The sequence below is a fragment of the Lates calcarifer genome, linkage group LG16_LG22 (genome assembly GCF_001640805.2).
Source record: "Lates calcarifer isolate ASB-BC8 linkage group LG16_LG22, TLL_Latcal_v3, whole genome shotgun sequence".
Taxonomy (NCBI): Eukaryota; Metazoa; Chordata; class Actinopteri; family Centropomidae; genus Lates; species Lates calcarifer.
The window spans coordinates 13957758-13973031 of NC_066848.1; the positions used below are offsets into that span (position 1 = coordinate 13957758).

At 40.4% G+C, this 15274-nt stretch overlaps 1 protein-coding gene across 1 annotated transcript in view; it reads left to right on the forward strand.

Moving 5' to 3' along the window:
- Positions 1-15274, forward strand: part of LOC108896236 (calmodulin-lysine N-methyltransferase) — a 100992-nt gene that overhangs the window by 439 nt on the left and 85279 nt on the right. Inside the window, exons 2-3 of the mRNA XM_018695272.2 lie at positions 1335-1513; positions 2100-2164. Coding sequence (XP_018550788.1) covers positions 1335-1513; positions 2100-2164 — 244 coding nt within the window. The remainder of the gene's footprint in view (positions 1-1334; positions 1514-2099; positions 2165-15274) is intronic.

Sequence of the window (15274 nt, forward strand, 5' to 3'; positions counted from 1 at the left end):
GTGTTGTTTGACATCTCTGGATTTTGTATTTCCGTTAGAATCTTTTTTCCCCTTAACCAGTCAGCTAATAGGCTCATCCTTTCAATACTGTTCAGTGTTGAACCAGCACAGTTTTTAGTTAGTAGTAGTGTTATAGAAATAAAATACATCTATAAAACTGGTTGTTTTAACATTGCATCCAAGACCAGATATCATCTTTCCTTTGACAGTTACAGCAGCTTATGTTAACACTCATTCAGCAAAATATGACTCATACAGACAAATATACGTTTTGTGTTGCATTACAGGACTTGAAGTGTGATTCAGGACTTGAAATATGATTGACAGATTATTCACACCCTGTCAACAGTCTCTTTCAGTTCTGGCTAAATCCAAGACCTGTTGTTGCCTTAAAACAAATTAGACTGCCTCCTATTTGGCATGGCAAATCACTGAATAAAATCAGATGTTACAAGGTCATGTTGAATGGGACTTACATGAGACTTCTACATTACATTATCTGCAGTAGATTTGATGATGAAAAAATATGCAAACGTTTTGATTCAGACTATACCAGGGAAAACTAGAGGCTACTTCAACAAAAGCTGAAGTTATACAGTTTATAGTACAACACATAACTTATACTATAACTACAGTATAACTGATCATTTTAACCTTGTTCCTAGTTGGAATCTATGTCTCTCCTCTGACCACAGAAACCCATCAGTTATCCATGTACAAGAACCCTGTAAACACAAGAGCAGCAGCTGTAAAAGTAGGGCTTTTACTTTTTACCCATAGATGGGCATTAAACAGATGTTACACTTGGCTGACAAGAAAAGCTCCCTGCAGTGGCCTCATCTTGCATTCTACACTTATTCATACTGGCACAGTAATAAACTCTGTGTGTATGTGTGTATATATGTATATATACAGAGAGAGATAGAGAGAGAGTATATATAGTATATAGTATAAAAGATGCAGATTTGTTCTGTGCATTATGTTTAACTCTACAGTTATGTAGTTTTAGTTTAAGTTGGTTTAAGTTTTACAACAACACAGACAAATGTCTATTTAACTTTTGGTAAAATTAACTCTTTAAATTTTGAACTTTTTTGTTCTTTGAACTTTATTTGGACATCAAGTGAAGACCAAACATGCCCATTAAAATGAGAAATATAAAATTTGTTGACAACATCTTTCACCTCCACTTCATATTATAGCCTTCTGGAGGGACCTTTTGTGTGTTTAACTGAAAAGTAGCACATCTTATGAGAACATCTAGCAGTTAAAGGCTGTGCTCTTTTATCGAGATTAGAATTCATCCCCTTTATTTCCCCTCTCAACTCTCACAGGTGTTGCGTCAGAAGCAGGTGGACAGTCCAGAGGTCAAACAGGCGTCCGTTCGCAGGTTCGCCACGTTTGACCTTTTCAGCAGGATGAGGCTTGTGACACAAGACTCTAGTGATACCTCAGATGACCAGTGGGTGGAGTACAGAAGTGTCTACTTTCCAGAGTACAGTGCCTTACTCAGGTACACACACTTGAATGGACTCACACAAGACTCTAGTTTCATGCTGGCACAGATAAAGCATGGTGACAGTGCACCACACAAGGGGCAATGACATGATACCAGAGCACACACTAGTTGGGTAAATATCAGAGCTGAGCAGGTTCCGGTTTATACACTGTCATGCTGCTACAACATTACCAAAGGGTGTCAAGAATTTGTGGTTGAAATATAGTGATTGAAATGCTGTTAAAAATGCAACTTTTTTACGACAGTTTAGACATGGACGTAGGAGGAAAGTGTTTGGAAACATGTTTAAACTTGAAGCTGAAGAGAGTCATTGATTTACAGAAATAATTGTTTATATATTTTCTAAAGTAACAAATGTTTGACAAATTTAATTCAGTCAAACACATCGTCTGTAAATCATTCATGTAGGGATTTGTAAATACATGAAATGTTAAATCCTTTCTCGCCCTTTGATACTTTCCTTTTGGTGCAAAGCTTTAAGTTTAAAATGATATATGAATGATTAAGATTCTCAGTCTTGTTTCACAACATAGTATTCACTCAGATGGCTGTATTATCATTTATATTCTCTGTCTCTCAGGGATAGCCTGGGGCCTCTTAGAGTTAATGAAGTGCTCAACAGTTTTGACAACACTGGTAATGTTTGTAAGTACATATTTTATCTTACAACTTCAAGTCATTTGTAATGTGTTTATGCAAGTGTGAGTGTAATTGTGTTCACAGTGGAGTTTATTTTATCCACACTTCTCCCCTTGCTCTTATCCCTGACCCTCCCATAGAAACACATGCGCGCACACACACACACACACACACACACACACACACACACACATACACATACACACACACACACACTACAACTTTGGGTTAGCCTCATGCTGCGTGCTGTTAGTGTTTGATTGATGGTTTGATGTAGGTGGTTTGATTCCATCTCTTTGGCTGGGAGTGTGTCTCTTGTGTGGCTTTTACAGCGGTTCATCATGTACTCATTCCTCCCAACTACCTTCAAATGTCCTTTAGAAGCAAAGTGTTTTGCAGTCTTCTTATTGCTTCACTAGACAGCGATGAGTGGTTTTGGAGAAAGGAGAGAACACAGGTTCAAACTGAGATTTGCACATACTCTATGATATGGAGTGGAGTAACATCATCTGAAACCAAGAGCTGACCTTCATCCGGTGAAGCTTTTGTGAAGGTTGACTGAGTTTACTTCTAGTTGAGTTTAATTCAGTTTTATTCTGTTCTGTACAGCTACTCCTTTTTTGAAATGAGATTGCAGATAATTCTAATCAGTTATAAGTACTTTATAGTATGCAAATCTGATGTAATTTCTTGTATTACCAATGTAGTTTGGCTAGTGTCTTATTGGTGATAATACAATTCAACTTTATTCTCCATCTTAGTGGAAATTGATCTTTGAGTGCACTTCAGCAGTATAAAATATTGTGTATTAACACAGGATCATGAGAAACAACAGTGACAAATGTGATAATGCAGCGATAAAAACATGGGAAGTATAAATATGGATGTAGCTTCAGAGGCTTGTGCCACTGACAATATCCTTTGCTGCTATCCTTTTTGATTTATAATGAACCTGTTTCTGTGCAGATCCATCTATAACGAAGGTCATGGGTCGTTGTTTACCAGCCAGGTGGCTCCACAAGAGTCAGGGTCGGAGATGAAGGCCATGGCTAGAGGCTACTTCACTGCACACTGGGATCAGACTATATAAGTCATGACAGAGCTCAGTGGTAGCTCTCATTCCAACCTGCTAGAATGGATAATCCCCTTTCTCTACAAGGAGACAATAGGATCAATACTTTTTTCTTTCGAGAGAGCTAAAGAAGAGGTCGTCCTGTTTTTGCCTTGTGGCATTCCAGCAGCTTCCACTGCTCTTTGTGTTTTGCAGATGCTTAATTCTCTTTGTTCTTCTGTCTTTCTCTTCCTCCTTCACTATAAAGCACTAACTTGTGTAAATAGATCCTCCCTCATTTCTCTTCCCTTACAATACCCCCCCCCCACCCCATCCGTCTTCCTCAATCTACCCCTCTCATCATTTCTCCACTTTTTCCCCTCCAGCCCTCCACATCCCTCTCTCCTCCCAGCTGGAGTCATGCTCGGCCAGATGGGTAACTGAGTTCCTGACTTGGCTGGTGGATTAGCACAGCCGGAGATGAGAGCATAGCGGAGGGAGAAGGGGGAGATGGTGGGTGGGCATGCCAGAGGTGGAGTGTGTGTGTGTGTGTGTGTGTGTGTGTGTGTGTGTGTGTGTGTGTGTGTGTGTGTGTGCGTGCGTGCATGCGTGTGCGTGCAAGGAGTGGAGAGCCACTAGCAAAGGGGACCTCATTCCTCAGACAATGAGCTAGCCATCTCCCTCCTGTTCTCCATCCCATGTTTGGGACTAGTAATGCGTGAGATCAATTAGGACTGGTTGAGAGGAGGCTCTGAAAGGCCCAGAGGTGACCCTGTCAGAGCTCAGGGGTATATTTTTGGGGGTGGGAGTCAGAGAGAATCCCCTCTAAATACACAAACACACACACACTCACACCTACTTATGTGTGCTCATCACAAAGATATATAACCACACACTTATGCTTGAAAAAACCTACACAGTCGTACTAATAAAGACATTCACTTTGCCCACCATCTCACCCTCTCCACCTTTCCTTCTATCTTGATAATCCCCCACCCCTGAGGTGTGGACAAGCCCAAATCCTAGGGGTCCTTGTCCTCCTGAATAGCAGGCTAAAAAGCCCAGCCGGATTAGCTCACTACCTCCAAAATGTGTGGACTCAGCTTAAAATTGCTACCCCCTCTCAGCGTGACCCTCTCTCCCTGCTATTGTGTTTGTCCTAGCACTGTGCACGTATGTGAACAATATGTTGTTTCTTAAGGTGACGATAAGCTGGAGTCAATGGTTTCATTTCAAGACCAGAGGAGTGAGCAAAAAGTCTGAATGAAGATGTTTTAAGAAATGGAGAGTGTTTGTAGAGATGGCATCGTGTCACTGAGAAGACTCAGACTACATACTGGAATATCGGGCCTATTCTGACCAGATTTGATAAACATTGTATTAATATTGAAGAGAGATTCAAGCCCAAATGAAAGCATACAGCTGGGCTGATGTTTAAAGGAGAACACTGGCATAATTTATGACCTACTGAATTGTGTTTATCATTTGGTACTGTTACACAGGGCATACATTGGGCACAAAGAAATCAAGGTAAAAAGTTAAAGTAAAATTCACAAAATTAAATGAAGACTTTAATGACTTGATCTGAGGGACCAACATACCACACAGAACTCATGTCAGAGCAGGTCCAACCGGGTCGTTTTTACTGCTGTTATTTGCCAGTATGTCTCATACCTGAATGTATCTGAGCTTGATAAACTCGATATCAGCTTTGATCACATGGCACATCATAATCCGTCTTTGAAACATATTGACAATTATTTTTGAAATTAGTTTCTATGACTTTACCTTTGTTCTCAGAACATTGCTGCTCTTTTCATTTGCATTTGCACTCGATGAGGTATCCAAATAGAAATCACCCCCTCTGGTGGTCACCCAGAACTCATGGAATTACATTTGTAACTCATTATATATCCTCAATGAATGATTAGGCCTATTCTAGACTGGTCTTGATCACTTTGAACTATTTGAACTCTGAACCTCCGACCTTCCTGGTTCTTTAGCTGACAGTGGGGGCATTTGTAAGAGAGCTTTGTGCAGGCGTTGTTTGGGGTTTTAGGGGTGCTTGTTTCCTGCTAGGGATCAGGATTTTTGGACACAATACAGGCCCTTGGGGTTGGGTGACTAAGAATGCATCAGAGGAGGTGTATGCATGTGTGTGTGTGTGTGTTTGAGAGGGCTTAGGTAGAGCTTGTTGACATTGCAGGGTTTTTGGTAAGAGGCTTGTTGGGCTGTGGGGTTACTTGTTGGGTTCAAATTGCTGGCAAAGGTCACAGTGACAGACAAACACTACACATGCACAAACAGGAATAAATTATCTTTGCTGCATGTTTCAGTGTTTGGAATCCTCCGCTGGAAGCCATAGATGCAGTTAAGCTCAGTCTCATTTAGAGCAATGCTTTCCCTGTTCCTGCATTAGTGTGTCTTTGTGTGAGTGTTTGTAATCAAGAGCCAAGCATCCTAATGAAGCTTAATAGAGCCTTCTTCACTACAGCTGTCATTGTCTGAATGGCTACTAGCCTTTCAGCCTCTCAGTCATCCCTATTATCTCCCACAGACTTCACCTATCACCCCTGCTGGTAAATACTATAAGCCCAGAATGTTTACTGTTGTGAGGGAGGGCAGTAGGGAGGGGGGTACAGTTAGCTGGTCATTTCTGTGTGTCTATCTGATGTTTGTCATGGTATGGGGACTGTTTTTCTTTCTAAATGTCAGCATGGTAACATACAGTATTTAGAGTCTGAACTCGACACATAAATGGCCTATCAAATAAGCCACTCATCACTGTACGTGACAGCCTTGTGTTCTTGTCACTTGCTGTTGCAGCGTTGGACAGGTGTGTGTGTGTGTTATCTAGTGGATCTATCAGTCATGTTTGCGTGTTTAATGTGTTGCATGTAGTGTCTAAGTGTTCTTAGTGACTGTGTATGTGTATGTGTGAGTGTGTGTGCACGCACACACGTGCATTTGTGTGTGTGTGTGTTGTAATAGGTGCCCCCCGTAGCCTCCCCTTGTGCCAAGCCTTTAGCGGAGCCCTGTTTGCATAATTATGCTAATTCATTGTGCCATAGTGCTAATTAGACCTTGTTAGACAATAGCGCTAGACTAGGAGCTGGCAGGCATACACACACATACACGGACACACACACAGACACGCGCTCACTCAGACTGTTGTGTCAATGACAAGGTTTGTGGTCCCCCTCTGCGCTGTTTATAACATGCTCTCTATAGAAATGGTTCTCCACTGGTGTGCTCTGGACTGAGCTCAGGTGTCTCTTACGATTTTTATTTAAGCTAATGGAGCAAAAATCGATATGAAACGAGAATACTACTCAAGCTTCTTCAGAATCTAATAATATTGGTCCTGTGCCCTCATTCTCTCATTTCTCAGAGCTGTTGTTAATTGTTCCTCTCTAGAATTTATATATATAGTGGTTATATTTGTCTAAACACCACTTCTTATTTAACTCTAAAACATATCAGTTATCACTGCACATTGTGACGATAATCAATAATACACCATGTGTCCAGATTCATGCTTAGAAGAAAAATAGCTTCATTTGTATCATTTCTTGAAATACGCATTTCTTGACATATTGATTGTCAGATAGAAGGATCTTATTTTCCAAATTCAGTGTGTGGATTTTTCAAGGACATCTCATTGGCACTAAAATCCACACACTTCTCTTGACACTTTTAGAAAGAAAAATATATTGATATTGTTAACAGACTCTCATTTTTAACTTTTTTTCAAGACATTTGATCAAAATACATTGCAGTGTCAGCAGTATCAGAGCTTTTAAAATGTTAAGACATTCTACTGCATGAGTTGATTCAAATGAAAACCAGACATCCCCAGCTGGGCTTTAGAATTTTTTCTCATAGAATGCAACCCCTACCCCACTAACATGCTCCAGGAGAGAGTGAATGAATGGCTTAAGTTGTTGGAAATAAGCTAAACTACCCACAGTACAGGCTACTGTGGTAGTTTAGTTAAATTACAAAAATAACTGTTCTCAATTGGTTTTTACACCAAAGACTGCACCAGGATTTCACTCAATTTTTTCCCCAGTATATATTGAAATACATTGTGTGGTTTTAAATGAAAGTCTTTTTTTCTTTAGTAATAAATGGTACAATTAAATTCCATTTTGTATGTTACAGTTCTTTATAGTTAGATAGGCGTAACAGACTGAAATAATCCTTGACTTCTATTTTTAGCCATTGCCACAGTGATTGTTATAATCACTGTCTATAATTTAACCACTAAACACAAAACGACAGTCACACAGTAAGTGGATGTGGCTCATAAAGTGTGCATTCCCCTATGAATGTAGTGTGTGTGTCACTTTGTTGTGTAGGAGTGGGGGTTGGAGGTAGTGTAAATAAGACTTGAGTGGCTTTAGGGCACATTGAAAGAGTTGCCGGTTGACTTAATTGTAAGTAATTGATTTTTGCTTCTGTAGCCTTGTCTCCTCCATCCATTCACTGGAGGAAACAAGAAACAGGGACTTGCCTGAAGTACTGTTGGGTGTTGGAAGGTTCTTGACATCTGAGAAGTTGTGAACCCAACTTGATGCTAATGTGTAGATGCAGACATAAATGTTTATGTGCACAAACACACACACGCATGTGCAGACTGAAATTCCCTGCAGTAAACCACCATTATGACTTTGAGCACAATAGGGATTGAAGGTGAGCTGTTGGGTGTAGCTTTGCTCAGGGAGTCCACTCCCATTATAGCCAGCAGTTGATTAGGTGAATTTGTGCATGACTGAAAGAGAGAAAGAGAAAGAGTATGTGTGTGTGTGTGTGCATGTCCTGATGCGTGTGCACGTGTGCACTATAACCAGTAAGCGGTGGGGATTAAGTTCAGGAAATGAGTAGAGCGTTAAAGGGTGCTTCCCTGCCCAGTGCTCCTGCATTGTCACCATTGCTAATACTCAGCTAATTACAAGGACATACTTTAACAGCAAGCTCAGTCTGTAACCCTCATGTCTCTCCACTTCGTTCCCTCCCTTTTCTTAGGTTACCCCCTTCACCCTAGAATTAGGCGATGAAATGAAAGAGAGAAAGAAAAAAGAAAGAGTAATAACAGGTCGCTCCCCTCCCTAAAAGCTTGCCCTCCCTCTGGACAGATACAATTATTGGATTTTTCTCCATTTAAGTCACCCAACCCCTATGTGCCCCTCCTGGCAATGTCCCCCATGGTGACTAAGCTCAGGCTGGCCCCTCCAACCAAGCAACACACACACAAAGAAAGCAAGTGAGAGGAGAGAGAGAGAGTACATGATATCACTGAGTTATGATTAACATTTGGAACATCATGCCATCTAGTAGGCCATATCACCAACATACAGTGTACTCTACTCTATCCTGTTAGCTGTAAAAGTTTTATTCATCCAAAAGTGTTTTTATTCCTGAAATGTTAAAAGCTAAGGAGACTGGCCAATGAAATGTTCCAACCGTGCTGTTAATTCCAATATAGCACAAGTACTTATGTTTTATTAGTTGCTATGCCAACCCTTGTGGTAACCTTAGCTGGAAACAGTTCTTTTTTCACTTAAAAACATTTCAGTCAGTACGAAAGCATAATGATTGATTCAAAGCTGTAAAACCTGCAAAAAATTATTTTGCTTCTCACAGTATTTATTTGTAGATTAATTGCAGACTTCCAAACATTTAAATCATCACCTGCAGTCATGATGATGAATACCCCCTTGGATATAACTGCACAGGAACTTTAAGTAACAAAGCCACATATTTTAAAAAAAATTGTGTTTCTTGAAGCAGATTGAAGCATGAACCCAGTATAGTTTTTGATGTATCTAAATGAGGCTTTTTTTGAATGTTCACACCAACTGTCCATGAATACTTTGTCAGTCTGTGTGCATGTATATTTGTGTGTACCATACATGTGTGTACAAACACAAATGTGCTGAGTAGGCTTCCATTAGAGAGCTAAGTGATTAGTGCATGGTAGTTAATTTGGCTCTCCTCCCTCTTGTACCCATCAAGTGCACCTCCATGTGCTTCCACAGGCACAAGTGTGCACATGCAAGTGCATGAGTGTGCGCATGTTTATTTATGTGTGTGCAAGTCGGTGTGTGAATGTCCCTAATGATGTTTTAAAACAAACAGATGATTAATGTGATTAGTGTGCTGGTCAGGGAGTGGAACAGCTATAGTAAATGGCTACATGGGCATATGGGAATAGATTTTGGCTCTGCTCCAAACACTCTTTGTGTGTGTTTCCGTGTTTCCCTGCTTTGCATTTATTTAACTACTATCACCTGATGTAAAGCTGGAAAGAATTAGAATTACACAGTTTTTAGATTCAATTTTTTTCACATTTACAACACAATAACGTAAGTTATTTGGGATGGAACTGATTTCTTGCAAAGTAGTTTCCCCCAAAAGTTTAAATGCCTCTCTTCCATGTCAGATGAGCGGGCAAAATATATAGTATAGGTCAGTGTATGTATAAATAATAATCAATAACTCAATACTTGGTCCCCAACCTTGGGGAATCCTTGGTTCCTGGGATTGTTTCATCAAAAAGCCCCAGCAGAGAGGTGGAGCAGCTGCTTGTCAGCCTTCAACTTGTCAACATGTCTTCGCTGAAACTGCTAATGTGTTTGCTATTTAGCTAAGGAGCCATTAACTTGCTTAGTGACTCACTGTACAGCTTTAATGCACAAACTGCTACAGTCACTTGTTCACTCTGTCAGTCTCTCTCTGTCTGGAGACTCTCTAAATAGCCCCACAGGGGCTTTTAACTGTCAGTTGGCTGTACTAACGCTAAAGTAGGTGTTGACGCTAATGGGTGTGCTAAATGCTAATGTGAGTTAGCATAGGCCTCTGAGGGGAAAGTTAACTGATTTTCAAGTGGCCCTCTGAGAGACTGCCCTAATTGCTAACTAGCTGTAGCATCTCTCTGGGGCTTAAGGCTGAGGGGACTAAAGCTGTTGTGGCAACGCTAACTGCAAACTGCTAACTGCTATATTGTGCTGTGGCATCACTCTTTATTTAAGAGCTTTCTTTTTTTTAAGTTCTGGAAAGAAAATGTCAGTGACCACAAAACACATGTAAGTGGTTTGTCAAGTATTATTATTATTAAAATTGAGTAAAGTTTTTCGATTTTCTATAAATGTGAGGAAGTTTTGAGCCTATTTCACATTTACTCCAGCTCTCTTTTTGTCAGTCTCTCTCTCACACACACACATATGCACACACTCTGTCTCTCTCTATCTGTCCACAGCAGGCTACGGCGCCACAGACCTTTGTGTTTGCCCACCGAGGCTGAAATATACTCTCTCTCTATCTCTCTCTCTCACTCTCTCACTCACTGACACACACACATGATGATGTGATGTGGTAACTGAGCTATGGAGATGGAGATCCCCAGTCATAATGGTGAGATCCTGGACTCTGTCCCTCATACAGCATAAAACCTGTTTTTAAAGTTCAGTGACACACAATCTGCATTGAAAGTCTTAAAATTGTGTCCATTTTAAGTGGTTTGCCAATGCCTTTACTCACATTTATATTTAGGCATTATTGTAGACACTAGTTTCTGTGTCCCCCTGAAGACCCTCAAAGCAGATGATATTATTATGGGTTGTAGTTAAAACCACTGAGGTCAATGGCTGGGATAACACTGGCTGATATGAAAGTCAGATTTACGGGGAACACAGCTCTCATTCTGCCACAGACAGAAAGCCAGAAGTGATCAGGACCAGCTGTGGCACAGGAGCTCAAATAAAATCTAATCCAAATAACAGGCTTCATGTATAGAGCTTCACTATAAATTTAACAGTGTTACAATATCAGGCACAGCTGCATTGTTTTGCTCTAAAAAAATCTTTGCCCAGATGATATTTGCTTAAGTGCTTGTATAAGTGCCTGTTTTTTTTTTGTTTTTTTTTTTTTTTTTACCAATAGCCCAAAGATATCCAGTTTACAATTACACAAAACAGAAAAAAAACAGAAAATTCTTATTATTGAGAAACTTCAACCAGAGAATTTTTGATACTAATCAATGAATCAACTAGTTGTTGCGGCACAAATTTAAGGATTGTGGTTTGTATCAAGCTGGTGAGGAGCTTGCCATCACAATAATTTGAAAAAGTACATGTAAAAAAAAAAAAGAGCACAGAATAAAGGATACATATAGAATATACATATTTATTGAATTTTCTAATCTCAGAAAAGACTTCATGAAGGGGAGGAGTAGAAACAAAAGAGCAATGACACCCTCTCCAGCCTTGTGTTTTACCCTCTTTATCCCCTTATCTCTAAAGATACAGGGGTACAGGCCTGATATATCACTCAGTTCTGATACACAAAAAATAATTTTTGAAGGCTTATATGCACACACACACACAAAAGACCTGTGTGTGATATGTGCATGTGTACTTAACATGTAAGTGTGTGTGGGTGTGTCTCAGTGGGGACAGAAGGGATTACAGGAAGATTGGTGAGCAACCAGGTTGCTAGACGGATCTCCTCCCAACTCTCCGTGCTGCCCCACTGGGCCTTTCATCAAGTGTGTGCTTGTGTGTGTGTGTGTGTGTGTGTGTGTGTATGGTATGCGTGCGTGTGTACATGTGCAGGGCTGGATCAGAGAGGGAGGGTTAAGTGTGGGATCACAGATGGAGGCATAATTTTTCAGTACCCTACATCCTCTTTCTCCATCCGGTTCTTTCATTTTTCTCTCATGGTGGTTTTAAATGATTCTGTTAAAGTGCCTGTTTTAGATGTGAAAACCAGGCTACTTTCAATAAGCATTATCCTCGCCCTTAACCTAACTGTCTTTAAAGTAAATCTGAACATAATGGTTTGATTGATGGAGCTGTGTGGTGGTGGTACTTATTGTGGGAAGTATTTCTGCCCCAGAGGTTCACCTATAGGTAAAAAAAAAAACAATGCTGACCATGATTACATAAATTACATACTGTACATGTATGGAAAACATCTGTCAAATAAAAATCCTATGCTGCTTTTTACAAAGTATAAAGTCTTTGAAAAAGGTGTATTTCACTACTTTTTTGAAAAGCTTTGCTCCAAGGACAGCCATGAGTCGAGGTAAACTCACTACTCAGCATACTCTCACTGTATTAAAAAAAGAAAAGATTAGAACTGAAATTATTACTAGCTAAAATGATGAATAGATAGATAAAATTATTTTTTTACTCTTGATTAATTGATTGATTGTTTTCAATTTTTCAAGCAAAAAGCCTGGACAGAATTAGCAATCTCCATGTTAAATTCCTCTTAAAAGAATTTGCTGCTTTTCTGTCATATGTCACTGTGTTTTGGAATGTTTTTTTAGGACACAACAAGGCATTTGTAAATGTCACCTTGGAAGTTAAATTCCATTTTTCTGTGTTTAATGGAATTTAATGTAATAGTGGACGTGATTAATCCAAAAGTCTTTAGGTCAACTGTAAATGAAAGCTAAATATAAAAACAAAGCAAACCCACAAGCAACACATTATGATAATTGCATTGTCATTTATTATTGCTATTTGATTATTGCTGCCCAGCACTATTATTATGGCTACAGTAGTGATTTTGTCAAGCATCGGTGCATTGAGTATCAACATTTACTGCCTTACTTCAGTCAGCAGTGGCAACAAAAACTTCCGGTTTAAGATATATCTTAATATCTGTTTGAAATATACAAATATAACAAGACTTTTTTGTTGTTTTTTTTTAAGTAAACAGTAAATTGGGAATGATTGGTAAAACGATTTTTTACTCTTGTGCAGCAGAGTTGTAGCTTACAGTGTCAGTGCTACAGGTTTTAATTTTCTCTTCCTGTGCTGCTGGTAACAGCTTCCCTCCCTGTTCCATTGCTTTCCACCCTCTCTGCCGTGCTTCTTCCCTCCCTCTCTGCCTTCCTCTCACTCTCTCCACCCACCAGTGATTGCACAATCTTCCCATCACCACCACAATCATAACAGCCTAGATTCTGTGCCAGTGTGCAACCACTGCCAGTCTGTGCACACACATACTGACACACGCAGACACACACATGCGCACACGCTCATACATGCACATACATACACGTACATACATGCACACAAGCGCACATGTGTCCTAGAGGAGAAATACAGTTGAAGCTTTTATGCTGCTTTCCCAAGTGGCTGTTTTTGAGCGCAGCCACAATGGAGGGCCTAATGTGGATTTGTTTAGAGAGCTGGTTAATTGGAGTGGGATGCTCTAATTGCACCTCTTTCATGGTGTGTGTGTTTTGTGGACGTGTGTGTGTGTGTGTGTGTGAGTGTGTGAATGTGAGTGTCACCTGGCTTTTGTTTGGACTGTGTGTGGGAAAACATTTGCTCAGCTATAACTACACTACACAAACACTATAAGCTACATAACACACACATAAGGGGTGTGAAGTGTCTAAGTACAAAGAGCAGGAGAGAAGCAAATACAGAGAGAAAAGATACATGAATAGTATGCTTTATAATCAGTATAAGCTACTGTATGTGTAAAACCCCCTGTTTATGTGAATGCATGACTTGTGTTTGCACAAGTACATCTGTACAGTGCCCTCCCTATGTCTCTTTTGGTTGGTGTTGTCCCCCAGTTGGGGGTGCTCTAAGTCCTTGTATGACTCTGTCACTGTTTACATTTGTGTGTGTGTGTGTGTGTGTGTGTGTATGGATACCTGGCTGTTTGTATATCAGAGCTACATGCCAGTTTGGCATCTTCTGTTTTGTCATACCAGTATCCTGGCATTCCTTTTAAGTGACCACAACAAACTGCTTGTATATGCTGTGAATCATGTACTGTGGTCTCACAGTCACCAGATCTCATCACAGTATAACATCTGCGGGAGGTTTGGAGTGACGGGTTAGACAGTGCTTTCTACCACTACCATCAAAACACCAAATGAGGGACTATCTTTTGGGGGAATGGTGTTCAGTCCTCCAGAAGAGTTCCAGAACCATGCAGAATCTATGCCAAAGAGCTCTAAAGATGCTGTGGCGGCTCAACAACGTACTAAGGCACTTTATATTTTTTCCTTTAATTTGTCACCCATCTGTATATATAAAACTTTGTAGTCTATGTTCTCCCCTCATTACTTTCTGTCTGTCCATGTTCTGTCAGTCTCAGTCCACCATCCACTTATGATGATTGTGTGTGTGTGTTTGAATGTGTGTGGGTACCTCTGTGTGAGTGCAAACACATGGCGTGCCCTAAGTGGGCCATAGGCCTAAAGCTAATCAATGATCGTCATTTAAGTCCATTCTCATCCTGCAAACACACACACACACACACACACACACACACACACACACACACACACACACACAGTGCTTTGGTGATCAATTGAAAATAAGTGTCATTTGCTTTTTGCTTGTCTGCTAGAGGACATGAAGACATTTCTCTGTTTCTTGGTGTACTAACTCTGTTTAGTTTTCATAGTTTGTCATTTAGACAAGAGAGTGATCTCTTTTGTTTGCAGTGTATGTGTTTGCCTTTCTTTTTGCTTGTGTGTGCTCCCCTGTGTATGTGTATTCATGTGCGCGCATGTGTTTGCATGGTCAGTCTAAATGGAGATGTATTATTAGTAACCATTCTGAGCACAGTCACTGCAGTTTTCAAGCAAGGCAATCAGATCACTTAAGAGGCTGCTTGTTCTTTGGTCTATGGCCTAAAGCTTCCTGTCTCTCCATATACGTGTTTCTCCCTCTCTATCCTTTAATGCCCCTCTCCAACACACACAAAAACCCTAGCAGCCATGACCATCACCCCTTATCTTCTCTCTCCTCACCCTGCCTCTTCTCCTCTTTGCCACTCTTGCCTCCCGTCCTTTACCTCCATGGGGGAAAAAGGACAAGGTCATGAAGATAAACATAGAAAAGCGAAAGTGGAAGAGAGAAAGAGACAGAGGGAGCTGAAATGAACCATCTCATTTGGACATTAGCCCCAGGGCAGCTGTGGTGAGAGGCTAGCTAGCCTAGCGGATAATGCCCAATTGTGTATGAGGCATTATTTAGCTTCAGTTAGCCGGCTGCTTTGACAAGCTATTACTGGAAAGAATGAAG